The sequence below is a fragment of the Gopherus flavomarginatus genome, chromosome 3, assembly GCF_025201925.1.
Source record: "Gopherus flavomarginatus isolate rGopFla2 chromosome 3, rGopFla2.mat.asm, whole genome shotgun sequence".
Classification (NCBI taxonomy): Eukaryota; Metazoa; Chordata; order Testudines; family Testudinidae; genus Gopherus; species Gopherus flavomarginatus.
In genome coordinates, this window is record NC_066619.1 from 90,993,582 (window position 1) to 91,007,366 (window position 13,785).

A 13,785-nucleotide genomic window follows, 5' to 3' on the forward strand; every position below is an offset into this window, starting at 1 on the left:
TATGCTTACGTCCCTGCAAGATCATTGACCAAGTAAATATAGCAACATAAAAATGCAAGCTGTTTTCCCCAGCTGTGAAGACATTTTGGAATTCAATGTACAAAATGCTCCCTCCTCCAATTATGTAAGCTTAATACCTTTACTTTTGTACCTGCCAATTTACTAGTGTATAAGAAGAAAGAAATTATATATGGAGACAGACTTACATTATTCTGTAAAAATGAAGCAAGCATTTGATTTGATGCAGCTACTTAAAAAAAGTTTTGCATTCAGAGAAGTATTGTGATAATGGCAAGGGATGGTTTTGAAATGAAACAAAGCAGTGAACAAGTATTTCTTACCACTATTCTTCAGACTTTCTTGTACAAGTAAGAGAACATCTGGTTGAGCCATCTGTGAAATGGAGTCAAATAATAGAAGTTTATTAAAAATCCATAATTAAAAAATATTTTTAAAATATTTCAGTAGTTTAAATAATACTTTCATATTGAAAAGACAGAGAAGGATCTTGTGTCTGGTGAAGGCTCACTGTGACACCTAAGGCAAGTCACAACATCTATCACTCAGTTTCCCCATCTATAAAATGGGTATAAATATCCTGATCTGCCTCACAGGATTGCTGGGAGGTGAGTTTTCACTCATTAGTATTTGTAAAGTATTTTGAGTTCACTAGATTGAAGATGCTATTAGCGCAGAGTAATACCACTACTAATACTACTTTAACAACAGATTAAAATGGTTTTAGTTAAGATACAATTAACGATAGCTCCCCTTGGATCGATACATTTTTGTAAATACCACTTGGCACCTTTGTTATTACTTGCTTAAATGTTACTATAAAAGGCAATTAAGCCCATTTTACATCTATAAAAAAAAACTGCTTACTTACATTGGCTGGAAACTGGACATCAATGTTTACGTCAGAAGTTTTGAAACCAAACCTGCTACAGGAGGAGCCATACAGCCTTAGCGAGCAATCTGCAAAGAAAGGACTTTTTTTGAATTTACTCAACATCTTAATCCAAATCCTGAGCTGGGGTATAGCCACTTTGCAATGCCTTGCCAGCAGATTCTAGTCCTAGAACTGGTGGAGACAGCCATTAGAGGATCACCCCAATTCTGAAGTGTCTTTCAGTGGCACAACAGTTACTATACTTTATCCCTACAGCTGGTGAAAGGATTGAGGCCACACCCATCAAGGCACGGCTTGGGCCTCCTCTAAGACCTGCTGATTCCCAGCCACTAAGTCAGTGGCAGTTGATGTAATTTACAGCAACCTTCAGGCCAAAATGTTGGCACTACGTCACCAAGCAGAACATACTGACAAAATCAAATTATATTAGTGGCACAACTTGTCAAAATCTTAGAGATGAAGATTACTCTTGTGGAGAAAGATACTTTTTCTTTTTAGTATATTTGACAATCAAACCAAATGGCAGAGTTATACCTGGCAATTGTTGGTGCAATAAATCTTCCATCGCTGTTTTAATTTTGAGTCTTTGTTCCAAATCCTCATTATTTAAGCCAAACTCTTGCACTACGTTTTCAATGGCAACACCAATAGCTTGTATCTGGGAAGGTGTTGGCGGAGGCAGGGCAGTCAGCAGTTCTTCCTCTTGCTTCTCCTTCAAGGACAACCATATTTTAACATATTTAAATTACTCTCTTCAATTGCTTTAATGAGGTAGGGGTGAGTACACACAACCTACCACCATAAACATTTCTGTCTGCCCATCTATATTATGGAGCTAGTAAGCAGTTTCAAACAGTTGATGTGTTAGGACACAATTAAGATCTAGAGAAACCAAGGTAGGTAGAAAGCATCATTGTATATCATCTATCTAGATAGAGTTAGAGACTACACAAGGTTTCAATAATTTACAAAAATCCATACACCTATATAAAAGGATAGAAAAATATTGCTCTCCTTATAAGAAGTGGTATGGGATAATGAAGTTGAAGACAAAGGGAAACCCTGTACAAGCCTTTCAATTCCTTTTGTCTTCTGGGGCAAAGCCGGGAAAGGGGGGCAGGCGCAGCAGGAGTTTCTTTCGGTAATAATAAAATGTCAAGTGCAGTTATGCTGACAATAGTTTTAAATAAATATAAATATAAAGCTGTTATTTTAATTATTGGTATATATTCTCTCACACTGGAGTATTCAACAACCTTTTCATTTTATCTATCTAGACTATTTAGAAAATGGCAATTAAAATTTTTAAATTCATTCTTACCAACTCATTTTAAATCAAATATATTATAGCTGTCAGAACACCAGTAAATGACATATTAAGAAGAGAGCAGATACATTATACTATTACACAACTGATGAACAATAAATAAGGTTAAATTGTTGGAGCTTTTTATTACAAAACTTTAAAAGTTATGACTTACACAATAATACTGAATTATCATTAAAAGGCGCTTTCATTTAATGTATAGTTATTAGGAGATATCAGCAGTATCCTAGAGGCAGTCCAGAGTTCACTATATGTTGGAAAAAAGTCTCAAATTACATATATTTGTTGCTTTTACCAACGTCAATGGACATTGGTAGACATTATGTAGAGAAGCATTCTATATAACACTAGCAGAATATTAAGCATGGTAAGAACAAGGCAAGACTTCAGGGCTAACATAATTGCATCATCATTAGCAAGATAACAATACTTAAAAAAATATAAAGCATGCATTTGTAAAAGTGTCATCAACTCACCTTTATGGTCTTTTTGTGCTTCTTCTCTTTAATGTGCTTATGAGCAAATGTCACTGACTCAATCAAAGCATCACACAATTTGCAAGTATATTTGGCAGTTGGGTAGTTTCGAGGACGCTAAAATTGAGATAATTTATTGACTAAGATACAGAAAGATGTTACCTTCATTTCACCCATCTGCCAAGTCCAAAAATACACCCTCCCTCTTTCCTAGCCCTAGGACTGCCACCTTTATAATTGCTGGTAATCAGACCCCAGAGGCCTAGGACCTGCTTCGCCTCTTCCCCCAGGCCCACCCCCTTCTCTGCCTTTGCTCCCCCAGGCCCTATCAGCATCGCTCGCTCCTCTCTTCTCCTCCCCATCACTTGCTGGATTGTCTCCAGGAACCTGACCTCAGGTAGGAGGAGGCCCCAGCTGAGCAGAGGCTAGCATGACCTGGCACCTCCCCCCGCTCCGTGGTAACTGAGCTTTTGGTTTGGGTGCCATTTAGGGTTGCCAGGTCCCCTTTTCGACCAGACTTCCTGGTCAAAAATCAGGCACCTAGCAACCCTAAATGGCACCCAGAAACAGACACCAAAAAACAGACTGTCTGGGTACAACCTGGATGAGTGACAACCCTACCGAACCCCATTCTTAGGGCCAAGCTATTTGAAATTCACATAGATACTTGGAAATTCAAATACTAAATGTAGTCAAAAACAAAGGTACACTAATTCTCTTTTTATTCATTTCCAGCAACTGAAAACCCAATTTGTTAAAATTTTATGGATTGGATCACTAACAGACCCTTTAGCTTAATAAAGTGGAATTCTTCAGTAAAAGGGCAAGCCTTTGATCTTCAATTCACAGATTAAAACCTTTATGTGATAAAATATGCAAATACTGTATATACAAAGAGAGCGTTGTCACCTTCTTTAGTCTGTAAATGCAGTCTCTCTTTAATCTCTCTTCAGCCTGCTGCAACCCTAGTAGTTCCTTCACTGACAGCATTGACTCATCTATAACTGGGCCTTCCATATAGTCCTCTTGATCATACTCCTCTTTTTCTGTCCTTCTTGATCTCCTTGGTTTCCTATGTTTCTTCATTTCTTAAAGAGTTATAAGAACAAATATACTGTAACATCATTTCAGAGCACACAACAGAATGGAGAGTTAAACTAATAACCTAAAAAAAGGCAAACAAGATTATCTACTTGTCACACTTTTTCCTTTTCTGTCCTGTGCAAGTCATCTTCTCTGACAACTGCAATACCTCCCACTCCCCCGTGGTGCATATTCATACTATATCCTAAGGTATGTTTGTTTTGACTTTTACCGACTATTGGAGAATGACCTCTGAAGTATCAACCAACAGTCTGACCCACAAAAAGTCAGTAACCCTATTTAGAAGTTCTCGTTTGATCACCACTGGTTAACGCTAATGGCAACAGGTTCTATGGTCAGTTTAAGACACTCAAGTTCTAAGGGATTAAGATGAGATGACATGCTATCCCTATAGAATTACTGACACTGGATGAATCCCCACTTCTGAACCTGAATATTTTAATATAGGAATTTTGATACTTCAGTATTCTGAAGTACCTAAGAAAATGACATGACTATACCTAAATTATACCCAGGCAGTAAACAGTGCACGCGTCATGTCATAGGCAGCTACAGAAGTATATGGACATTTTATTGAATCATGTATACAAGACACAGTGCAGATTTCCCCCCAAAAGTCCCTTTCCTTACTCTCACGTAAAGTATAGCCCTCATGTCAAGATACTATAGCAACATTATTTGTTTTATACCCAGAAATGAAAGCTTACTGTTCTTGTGGTATCACCCCATTGTTCAACTGTACCAGTATATTGGCTATGATTGTCTAGAGACAATTAAAATAGCAAATTAAAATCAAGACAGTAATCCTTTTTAGCAGCTCAGAAAATGGAAGCAAAGCCCCTTTTTCACCTCCATAAAGTAATCCACTTTTGTAAAAATGGATGTGCTTATCTAAATACAACGAAGCCTTGCAAAATAGACAGTATGATAAATCTGTTGTGTTTACAGCTAAGCTTGTGGTAGAAGTCTAGGTGTAAATATGATATCTATGCTTTGTGAGCAGCTTTATCAGCATTTTTGCAACAGTAGTTACTGGGTCCAAAGTGTACAAATATAAAACACAAGTGATCTTTGGCTCCAGCAGGAATGAGTAAGTATCGCCCAGATTTTCAAATGAGAGCCTGGATTACAGCTCACCTCTAGTTTAGGCACCTAAATAAAGTTGCCGGAACAATGGGCTCTTCCAAGGGCTTTTGAAAATCTTTCTTACTCTGAAATCCTTCCACCAGCATCAGATTTTTTCCTGTATTGATTTTTAGATGCCAACTCCAACAAGCAGAAAGAGAATTCATGCTCTCATATTTAGGAAGGTTACCTTTGAACCCCGTGTCTTTCAAGAGGCACTGTCAACTTTCATATTCTACTTTTTTAAAAAGTAACATTGCTATAAAGAACCCCTAAAATTACTAGGGGTGAAAAAATTGGGATTTTTTTTTCAGATTATTTGGGCATTTGATAGCACTTTGTCGAGCTATCTTCCCATTTGTGTAGGCCATCCCCAGTAAGAGGAAAATTTAAAGCAAACCCAAACGTTTGATTGTGAAACCACAAAAATGGCAGGGAGAGTCAGCATATATAGTGTCTCAAACTACTTTTAATTGAAACAATGCAAATGAGATTTCAAGGTGATGAAAGGAATACCATATCAGCTTCTGTCTAGCAGTTGTCTTATGCCTTTTAACTCCTGAAAACAAAAAAAATGCTGGTCTCTGTCCTCTGCAATTCCATCTCTTCCCAATAACTTCAGTCTTCCTTCAGTCCATTGCAATAGCTGGGAAAGACAAGTCTCGAGTATTTTACTCATCTCTCAACTTTTTTTTTTTTTTAAAAGATATTCCTCCTAAGTGAATAAATCCAGGCCTGCATCTGCTGTTCATAGCTTTCCTCCAACAGCAGTATAAAAACACTAATTTCCCAGCTGCTCATTGACAAATTAGCACAATGGCTAAGGATATGTCTATGCAGCATTTTGGATCAAGGAAAAGTGAATCTCTCAGCTCACATTGACAATCTTGGGCTAGCAGGACTCACACTAGCATTCTAAAAACTACCTGTATAGACAGCACTTTGAAGTTGTGGCTCAGGCTGGAGCTTGGGCTCTGAAACCCACCCCGTTCCTTAAGCTTCAGAGTCTGTGAATTCAACAGCAGCCTAGTGGCCACCTTTCTTCTCTTTCCTCTCAAGAAAACAAGCCAGTAGCTCTCTAGCTTCATTCAGTCCACTCACCTGGTCAAAATACCTATTCATGCAGTTCAAGGGAGTTTTCAAACTCTGGCTCTCAAGGTTCTGACAGACAGTCATGAAACTGATCACAGCCCTATAGCTTGGTAAAGCTACTAGCAACAGAGCCCTCTACCTGCAAACTCAGGAAGATAATACTGCATCTGTTTACATCCTGGGCTAAAAACTTTTTTAAAAACTTAAAATCCTGGAGAAAGTGATGGGAGAGGGGCCAGAAGATTTTTACACACTCCTAAAGAGAACATGAATCACAGTTTGAAAATTAACAATGGTTCCAGCTATTCTAAGAATTCATCAATGTGAGATTTGTTTAGAAGCCTCTCAATAGCCAATAAATAAGTCAAAACTTGGAAAAATCTAACCACTCTCATGCCAATAGCAGGTAGGAAATATTCCTAGGAAGCAGGAGGTCTAAACCATCAGTTTCTGCTCAACTTTAAAACAACAAAATCTTAAGTTTCTAATCTTTTTGGGAGTCCTGCTTTATCACCACGTATGTAGCTTCAATGCCACTGTTCAGAATCCTGGCAGCAGTGTAACTGACAAGAATAATGTAAATTTCATTCAGCTGCCATTTAGAGAAAGCTATGACCAGAGGCTGCAAGTATAACTCAACACCCAAAAGCAGACCTGCACAACCCACCATTCTTGCAGCAAACAAGAGGCTGGAGTAAGGCTAGAGGAGCAGAGACCCCATCTCCATATATCAGAGGGTAGCCGTGTTAGTCTGGATCTGTAAAAGCAGCAAAGAATCCTGTGGCACCTTATAGACTAACAGACGTTTTGGAGCATGAGCTTTCGTGGGTGAATACCCACTTCCTCAGATGCATGTAAATTTACATGCATCTGAGGAAGTGGGTATTCACCCACGAAAGCTCATGCTCCAAAACGTCTGTTAGTCTATAAGGTGCCACAGGATTCTTTGCTGCTTTTACATCTCCATATAGCTGCAACAAGGCTGGGCAGAGTATGTGTTTTCTCCCTACCAGCAGCAGGCTAGTGATGTGTCCTTCAAATTCATCTGGTACCTACCAGCTAGAAACTGATAGTAAAAGGGAATGAGCATGCAGGGTCTAGGCCCAGACAGTACTCTGATAGAAGTCCTAGCAGCAAAAAGGTAGAGAACGAAGTCTAACTGACTTTTCCCCACTTTGACTTACTCAGCGTCACCCTGCCATTCTTTCATACTGACTCTCTAGCTAATGGCAGTAAAACATTTCAGCTCTGCAATAGTCCTGTCGTTATGCTCTTACAGAACTCCATGATCAACATAAATGCTCTGATTAATACAATTTGGAAATCAAATAAGTGACAATGCATGGAATTCTGCTGCTCATCATAAGTTAATACTACATTTTGTGAGCACTGAAATAGCTGTTTATAAAACAAAATGCAAAGCGAATAAAAACTCCTACCATCACTTGATAGCTATAATATTAGTTGAGACCAAATAAATGGTAGACTAAGTATTTAAACAGAGTATAAAAAGCAATTCATCCCATGTCTTCACTGTATCATCTTTCCTTTAGTTCTTAAAAATGAAACAAGAAAGCTTACATCACCAAATCTCTCACAGTCTGAATATTCTATCCTCTTATCACTTGGTCTGAAATGACTACTTAATGGACAGAAACTTTAATACAGTGAGTTCATCTGCATAGTCCCACTTATCCAATATATTTAAATTTGCATACTCATTCAGTATCTGTGAAGTACAAGAGGAGACACAAATATAAGCTATGAATTTCCATAGAGGCCACCAAAAGGCTCAGGATACATCTACAATGCAAAAAAAAAAATCCAGCGAGTCTCAAAGCCTAGGGCAACTGACACAAACTCACACTACGGGGCTAAAAAGAGCAGTGTAGATGTTCTTGCTTGTCCTGGAACCCGGGTTCTGTGATCCACCGCCTTGCTGTGTTTCAGTGCCCGGGTTCCAGCCTGAATGGGAAAATCTACACTGCTATTTTTAGCCCTGTAGCAACAGCTCGGGTCAATTGACCTGGGCTGAGACTTGCTGCCGCAGGGTTTCTTTGGCAGTACAGACATACCCTTAGCGCCCTAGATTAAGCTTCAATCTTGAAACCTGGTTCACTTATTCATTATGGGTTGCCATCAGTTCAGTTCTGCTTAACCAGCCGCAATGAGGCAAACAACAGCACCTCTAGTAAAAGACAGACACAGTGCTTGAGAAGCTACCAGATGGAACATGGGAGCCAGAGGTTCCATGGCAGTTGACTGAGTGAAGGAGTTGAAGGGATGGGGAGATGTAATAAAAACTTGTTAAGGACAACCAAGGGCTGGTCTATGCTGGAAACTTAGATCGGAGTAGCTACGTCTCTCAGGAGTGTGAAAAATCCATACCCCTGGGAGATGTGGCTATGCTGAGCTAACCCCTGGAATAGACAACAGTAGGTCAACGGAAGAATTCTTCTCTTGACCTAGCTTCTGCCTCTCAGGGAGGTGGATTAACAACAGAAATGTGAGACCCCTCCCATTGCTGCAGCAAATGTCTATACTGCAGTGCTGTAGCTTTGCCACTGCCATATTTAAAGCTTTCATACAGGAAACAATTTGTTACAGATCATTTATGCCAGCGGTTTTCAAACTATTTGTATTGGTGTCCCCTTTCACACAGCAAGCCTCTGACTGTGATCCCTCCCTATAAATTAAAAATAGGGGCTTGGGGAGGTCAGCCTCACCGAGTTGACAGCTCATGACTCCCTTGTAACCACCTTGCGACACCCAGTGGGGTCACAACCCCCAGTTTGAGAACCCCTGACGTGCATTTGTTTTATGGTACAAGTATGATTTTTCTTGAAATATTTGGAAGACAGTTTCAGTAAAAGGATAGAAGACAAATACCCAATTTAAATGAAAAAACAAAAATACCATCCCTTCTCCCTCCCACACACAACCTCAACAACTCAAAGAATTATCTTTTGACCTTTTCTGTAGCAACGTTCCTAATCATCCTGCTAAATGTCAAACGGCCTTTACTACTTCTTCACTTCTCATTTTCTTCCGTATTTTATCTCTTTAGTTCTTCCATTACTGTTCCATTTCTCTCTTACTAGTACCTCATTAAACCCTCTCAATATCTGTATTAGTCATCTTTCATCTTGCTTATACTGAAGTAGTAAGTGAGGATATGAGAGAGGTCTATAAAGCCATGAATCGTGTGAAGAAAGTGAATTAGAGAGTCTTATTTACCCCTTCACATACCCCAAGAACTAGAAGTCACATAATGAAAACAAGGCAGCAGGTTTAAAACAACCTTAAGGAAGTATTTCTTCTCACATCGCAGTCAACCTGTGGAACTCGTCAGAGGACGTTGCGAAGGGCAAGAGTATAATTGGGTTCCAAAAAGAATTAGGTAGGTTTAGGAAGAACAGGTCCATCAATGGCCATTAGCGAAAATGGTGAGGGACACAACTCCAGGCTCCGGGTGTCCATAAACATCTCACTGCCAGAAGCTGGAACTGGAGGATAGGGGATGGATCGCTCAACAATAGCCCTGTTCTGTTCATTCCCTCTGTAGCACCTAGTTACCTGCCACTTGTTGAAAGACAGGATCCTAGGCTAGATAGACCATTTGTTTGACCCAATATGGCCGTTCTTATGTTCTAATATTGCCAGTCACCTCATTTATATCTCCAGAGACAAAATGCTATCATATACCAATTTAACAAAATTCCCCTTTCATCAAACTATTCTAATTCTCATTCACTAGCACTGCTCAAAGGCACTGCTAATCTTCACATCAAGGAAGTTTAACAAAAGACAAGTCTAGATAGCAGCCATCAACATAGTTAAACTTTACAAGGTTCAGCACAAGGAAAAAAAAATACACTCCTTGGGATAGCTCAGTGGTTTCAGCATTGGCCTGCTAAACCCAGGGTTGTGAGTTCAATCCTTGAGGGGGCTATTTAGGAAACTGGGGTAAAAATCTGTCTAGGGATTGGTCCTGCTTTGAGCAAGGGATTGGATTAGATAACCTTCTCAGGTCCCTTCCAATTCTATGATTTTTGGGGCAGCAGGGGAAGAATAGACACACGTCACTCTTTTTAAAAAAAACTAAAACCTTTCTAAACACATGGTTTACAGTGTCTCACCATCCAATTTAATGCTTCTCTACTTGAGGGTCAGGGTTATTTACGCTATCAGGATAACACTTTATGCCAAGATTGGTGAATATGTCTCTATAGTGTCGATCTTATTCTTCTCTCCTGTTAGAGGAAAAGTTCCTATTCAAATCAGATTAAGCCCCTCCCCCCATGACACCTTCCTATTTTGCACAATAGTGTAAGGCTTTTATAGTTTTATTTTAAAGTTACAGATTGAAACATGCATAGAAGTTACCTGCACCAGAAGATAACATATTAAGTAGCTATTTTCCATGTTGTCTTAGTCCCACTTCCTTTTCACTTTTTTTAGCTAATTTACTGAACAAGTTCACCATATGGTCTTGCAGCAAGTAATGTCAATCACTTGTGCAACTTCTTCAACAATAACTATAAATTGGAGAGATTTATATCAAGTTGTATCTTGGAAAAACGCAGAATATTAAAGTTGCAGACTGGGACATCACACTTGTTGTTATATACTTGTCTAAAGTTTATAAAGTAATTCACCTACCAAACCAACAAGATGGTTTCATAGTACGACCAGTTTATAAAAACCATCTTTGTATCATATATTGTAACAATATTGCTTAAAATGCTGCGATTGAGTACAGTCATACTTTTCAAGATAGAAGTGTTAAGGAACAGAAATTGTTTTATTTAGTTTTTTGCATTAACAGTGAATCTTAAAGTTGTACTTTCCAGACATGCACACAGTAATCGATTTTACTTTAAAAACTTGGTAAAAAAATGTGTTCATTACCAGAGTTTCCTTTCTGTGTGTCTGACATTTCTTCATTTAAGTCTTTCTGAAGCTGTCTTCTGATATTTCTGCTTCCTGCACCTTCAACCTCATGAAAAGAGTCTTTTCTTGTCCTGTTAATCACAGGAATCCGAAATGTAGATTTGTACTCTCTCCAGCTGTCTGAATTGCCACGATGGTCATCGGATATCCATTTCTTAATTTGGTCTTTTTGGGTATCATTTATCCTAACCCCTTGGTTGTGACCCAGGTTTTTAAAAGAATTTGAACTACTCAGAATACTATGTGGTCCTTTTCTGGGACTGTTTCCACAGTGACCTGGTGTTCCCTTTTTCTTCTGAAAGCCCATATCTATTTTTTTGCCATGTCCGTAATCCTCCATGGAGTGGCAGTCGTGTTGTAAAGGGTTCCTCTTCAATTCCTCTTCATCTAAAACTCCCCTCTCCTTTGTTCTTTTGGTAAAGCAAGGTTTTGCAGCATCTCCCATTGTAATTGATTTTCAATATAATAAATTGCACCTGGAAAAAAAAAGGAAATAGTTTTAAATAATCAATTGTTTAACAACAGATTAAAGAGGAATAAAAACGTAACAGGTTTAGGAAATGAGTAACTCGTGGTTTTCCTCAGTACACCTTGCACACCATATAAAGACTAGAGCTGAGAAATTTCTTTCCCCCGGCAAGTAGTAAATCTGTCAAAATATGAATTTATCAGGGCATCAAAACTATTTGCAAATATGGTAAGTAGTTTTAACCAAAAAAAATTTTTTTTTGACATGAAGAAACATTTTATTTCAGCATTCATTTTAAAACAAAGTGTTTTTTTCAAATTAGCAATCAAAACTTTTTTGGTTTGACCTATCCATTTCCCACACCACCACCCCTTTGCTTTTGGTGATAAATCCACAAATAAGATCTATATCACTAAATGTCAAGCATCTGCATTTTCTTTTTACTGTATTTCTTTATTCTGTATCAAAGCAATACTACTAAGTTAATTTGAAACTGAACTGTGCCTGCCATCATTCCCCTCCTCACCCCACCCGGAAGCTGTAACTCAAATTTAAGACAACACTTTGAAGGGCTAAACCCAGGCATGAGTAAACAAAACATGTCACCCATCTGAAGGGTATTAGGTTTAGATATAGCAGCACACACGGAGAGGAAGAAAAAGCTAGATGTACAAAGGTATATACAGACACCTAAAAGATGCAGACAGGCACTTTTGAAAAATCCAGTGAGGAACCTAACGTTATGTCTACATTGCAACAAAAAAAAACCTGCGGCACTAACTCACAGAACCTAGGTCAGCTAACTCAGGCTTGCAGAGTTTAGGCTGCAGGGCTATACATTTCAGTATAGATGCCAGGCTGGAACCTGAGCTCTGAGACCCCTTCTCCCGCTTGTGTACCCTGCAATTTCAGACCATTGCAGGCTGAGCTGCAAGAGCAGCTGTGGGTCTTTTATCACACTGCAGATGTACCCTGAGTTAGCTTCTTCATTGGGACTTCAGTAACTAACCTGCTGAAGTGCTTTCATATATCCTAGTAGGCCCTACACCTGCATCATTGGATACCTAAGTACCTGTGTACATCCGACACAAAGTCTTGAATTCTCTCATATTTTATGAAATTTTGTATAAATAAAATAGGTTATTTACAAATGAAGTGGTCTAAACCACACAGATGTTGCACTTAAAATTAAGACATAATAAATTAGGTGACAACCTAGACAGGTGTATTGGTACTAAATCCATGATTACACAGTGTTGTAGTGCTAGGGTGACCAGACAGCAAGTGTGAAAAATTGGGACGGGGTGGGGGATAATAGGCACCTATATAACATCAAGCCCCAAATATCGGGGCTGCCCCTACAAAATAGGGACATCTGGTCACCCTATGTAGCACTCCACAATTGACCCAGGCTACTGGCTAAGGAGCATCAAAGAGTCCTGTGGCATCTTACAGACTAACAGATATATTGGAGCATGAGCTTTTGTGGGTCCTGTGTGCCTGACAAAGTGGGTATTCACCCACAAAAGCTTATGCTCCAATACTTCTGTTAGTCTATGAGGTGCCACAGGACTCTGTTGCTTTTCACAGATCCAGACTAACAGGGCTACCACTCTGATACTTGGGTAAAGAGAGAGTATTACAACCTTCAAAATAACTTTTCACACACTCCAGAGATCAACAAAGAATCAGCTATGAAACTGTATATTAGCGATCTGGCAACATGTTTTATAATTGTCCCAGAAAAACCCAAATACACACCCAACACCCCGGGGAGATTTTGAAATGCACCACACACAGGGAGGACGCTCAGCGTTGAGGTACAGGAGGGATTTGCCCCACAGTAGCAAGAATCACGAGGCTGAGCTGTCAAGCCGCTGTTGTCTTCCTGGCAGGGTGCGCCCGCGCTTGGGTTTACTCTCCACCCTCCCGCCCCCGCGGGACCTGACAGGCTCCAGCAAGGACAGGGGACACGCCAGCCCCGCGCTGCGAACTGCCGACCCCGTGAGGCCGCCTCACCGGGCCGGCAGCGAGGGGCCCCGCCGCCCACAACTACCGCCCGCTGGGGTCGAGAGGCCGGGCCAGCAGCGGGGAGCGACGGGCTGGCAGGAACTCAGGGGCCGGACCCGGCCCGGGGTTCCCCGTGCAGCGCCAGGAGCCGCGGGGCTGCGAGACGGGACGGGCCGCAGGGGGTGGGGGGAAGCTGCTCCGCGGTCACTGCGGGGAGGGGGGTCAGGCGCGCGCGCCCTGGAGCCCAACAGCCGCGGAGAGGTCGTGGGAGGGGCTCGAGAAGAGCCGCCGCCGCCGCGGCCCCGAGCACAACACT

General features: G+C 40.3%; 1 protein-coding gene across 5 annotated transcripts in view; it reads right to left on the reverse strand.

Annotated features, from left to right (window-relative positions):
* The window catches only part of TUT7 (terminal uridylyl transferase 7), a 47,123-nt gene that overhangs the window by 33,103 nt on the left and 235 nt on the right, over nucleotides 1-13,785 (reverse strand). For 2 of the 5 annotated variants that reach the window (XM_050945562.1, XM_050945560.1), the window contains exons 2-7: nucleotides 10,949-11,466; nucleotides 3,626-3,804; nucleotides 2,717-2,833; nucleotides 1,448-1,625; nucleotides 890-978; nucleotides 342-393 (exon numbers count right to left, since the gene is read on the reverse strand). In XM_050945562.1, the coding sequence (XP_050801519.1) occupies nucleotides 342-393; nucleotides 890-978; nucleotides 1,448-1,625; nucleotides 2,717-2,833; nucleotides 3,626-3,804; nucleotides 10,949-11,435 (1,102 nt within the window). In that variant the 5' untranslated portion in view covers nucleotides 11,436-11,466. Of the gene's footprint in view, nucleotides 1-341; nucleotides 394-889; nucleotides 979-1,447; nucleotides 1,626-2,712; nucleotides 2,834-3,625; nucleotides 3,805-10,948; nucleotides 11,467-13,220; nucleotides 13,782-13,785 lie in introns of those variants that run through there. The other 3 variants (XM_050945561.1, XM_050945563.1, XM_050945564.1) reach the window with 3 other exon arrangements.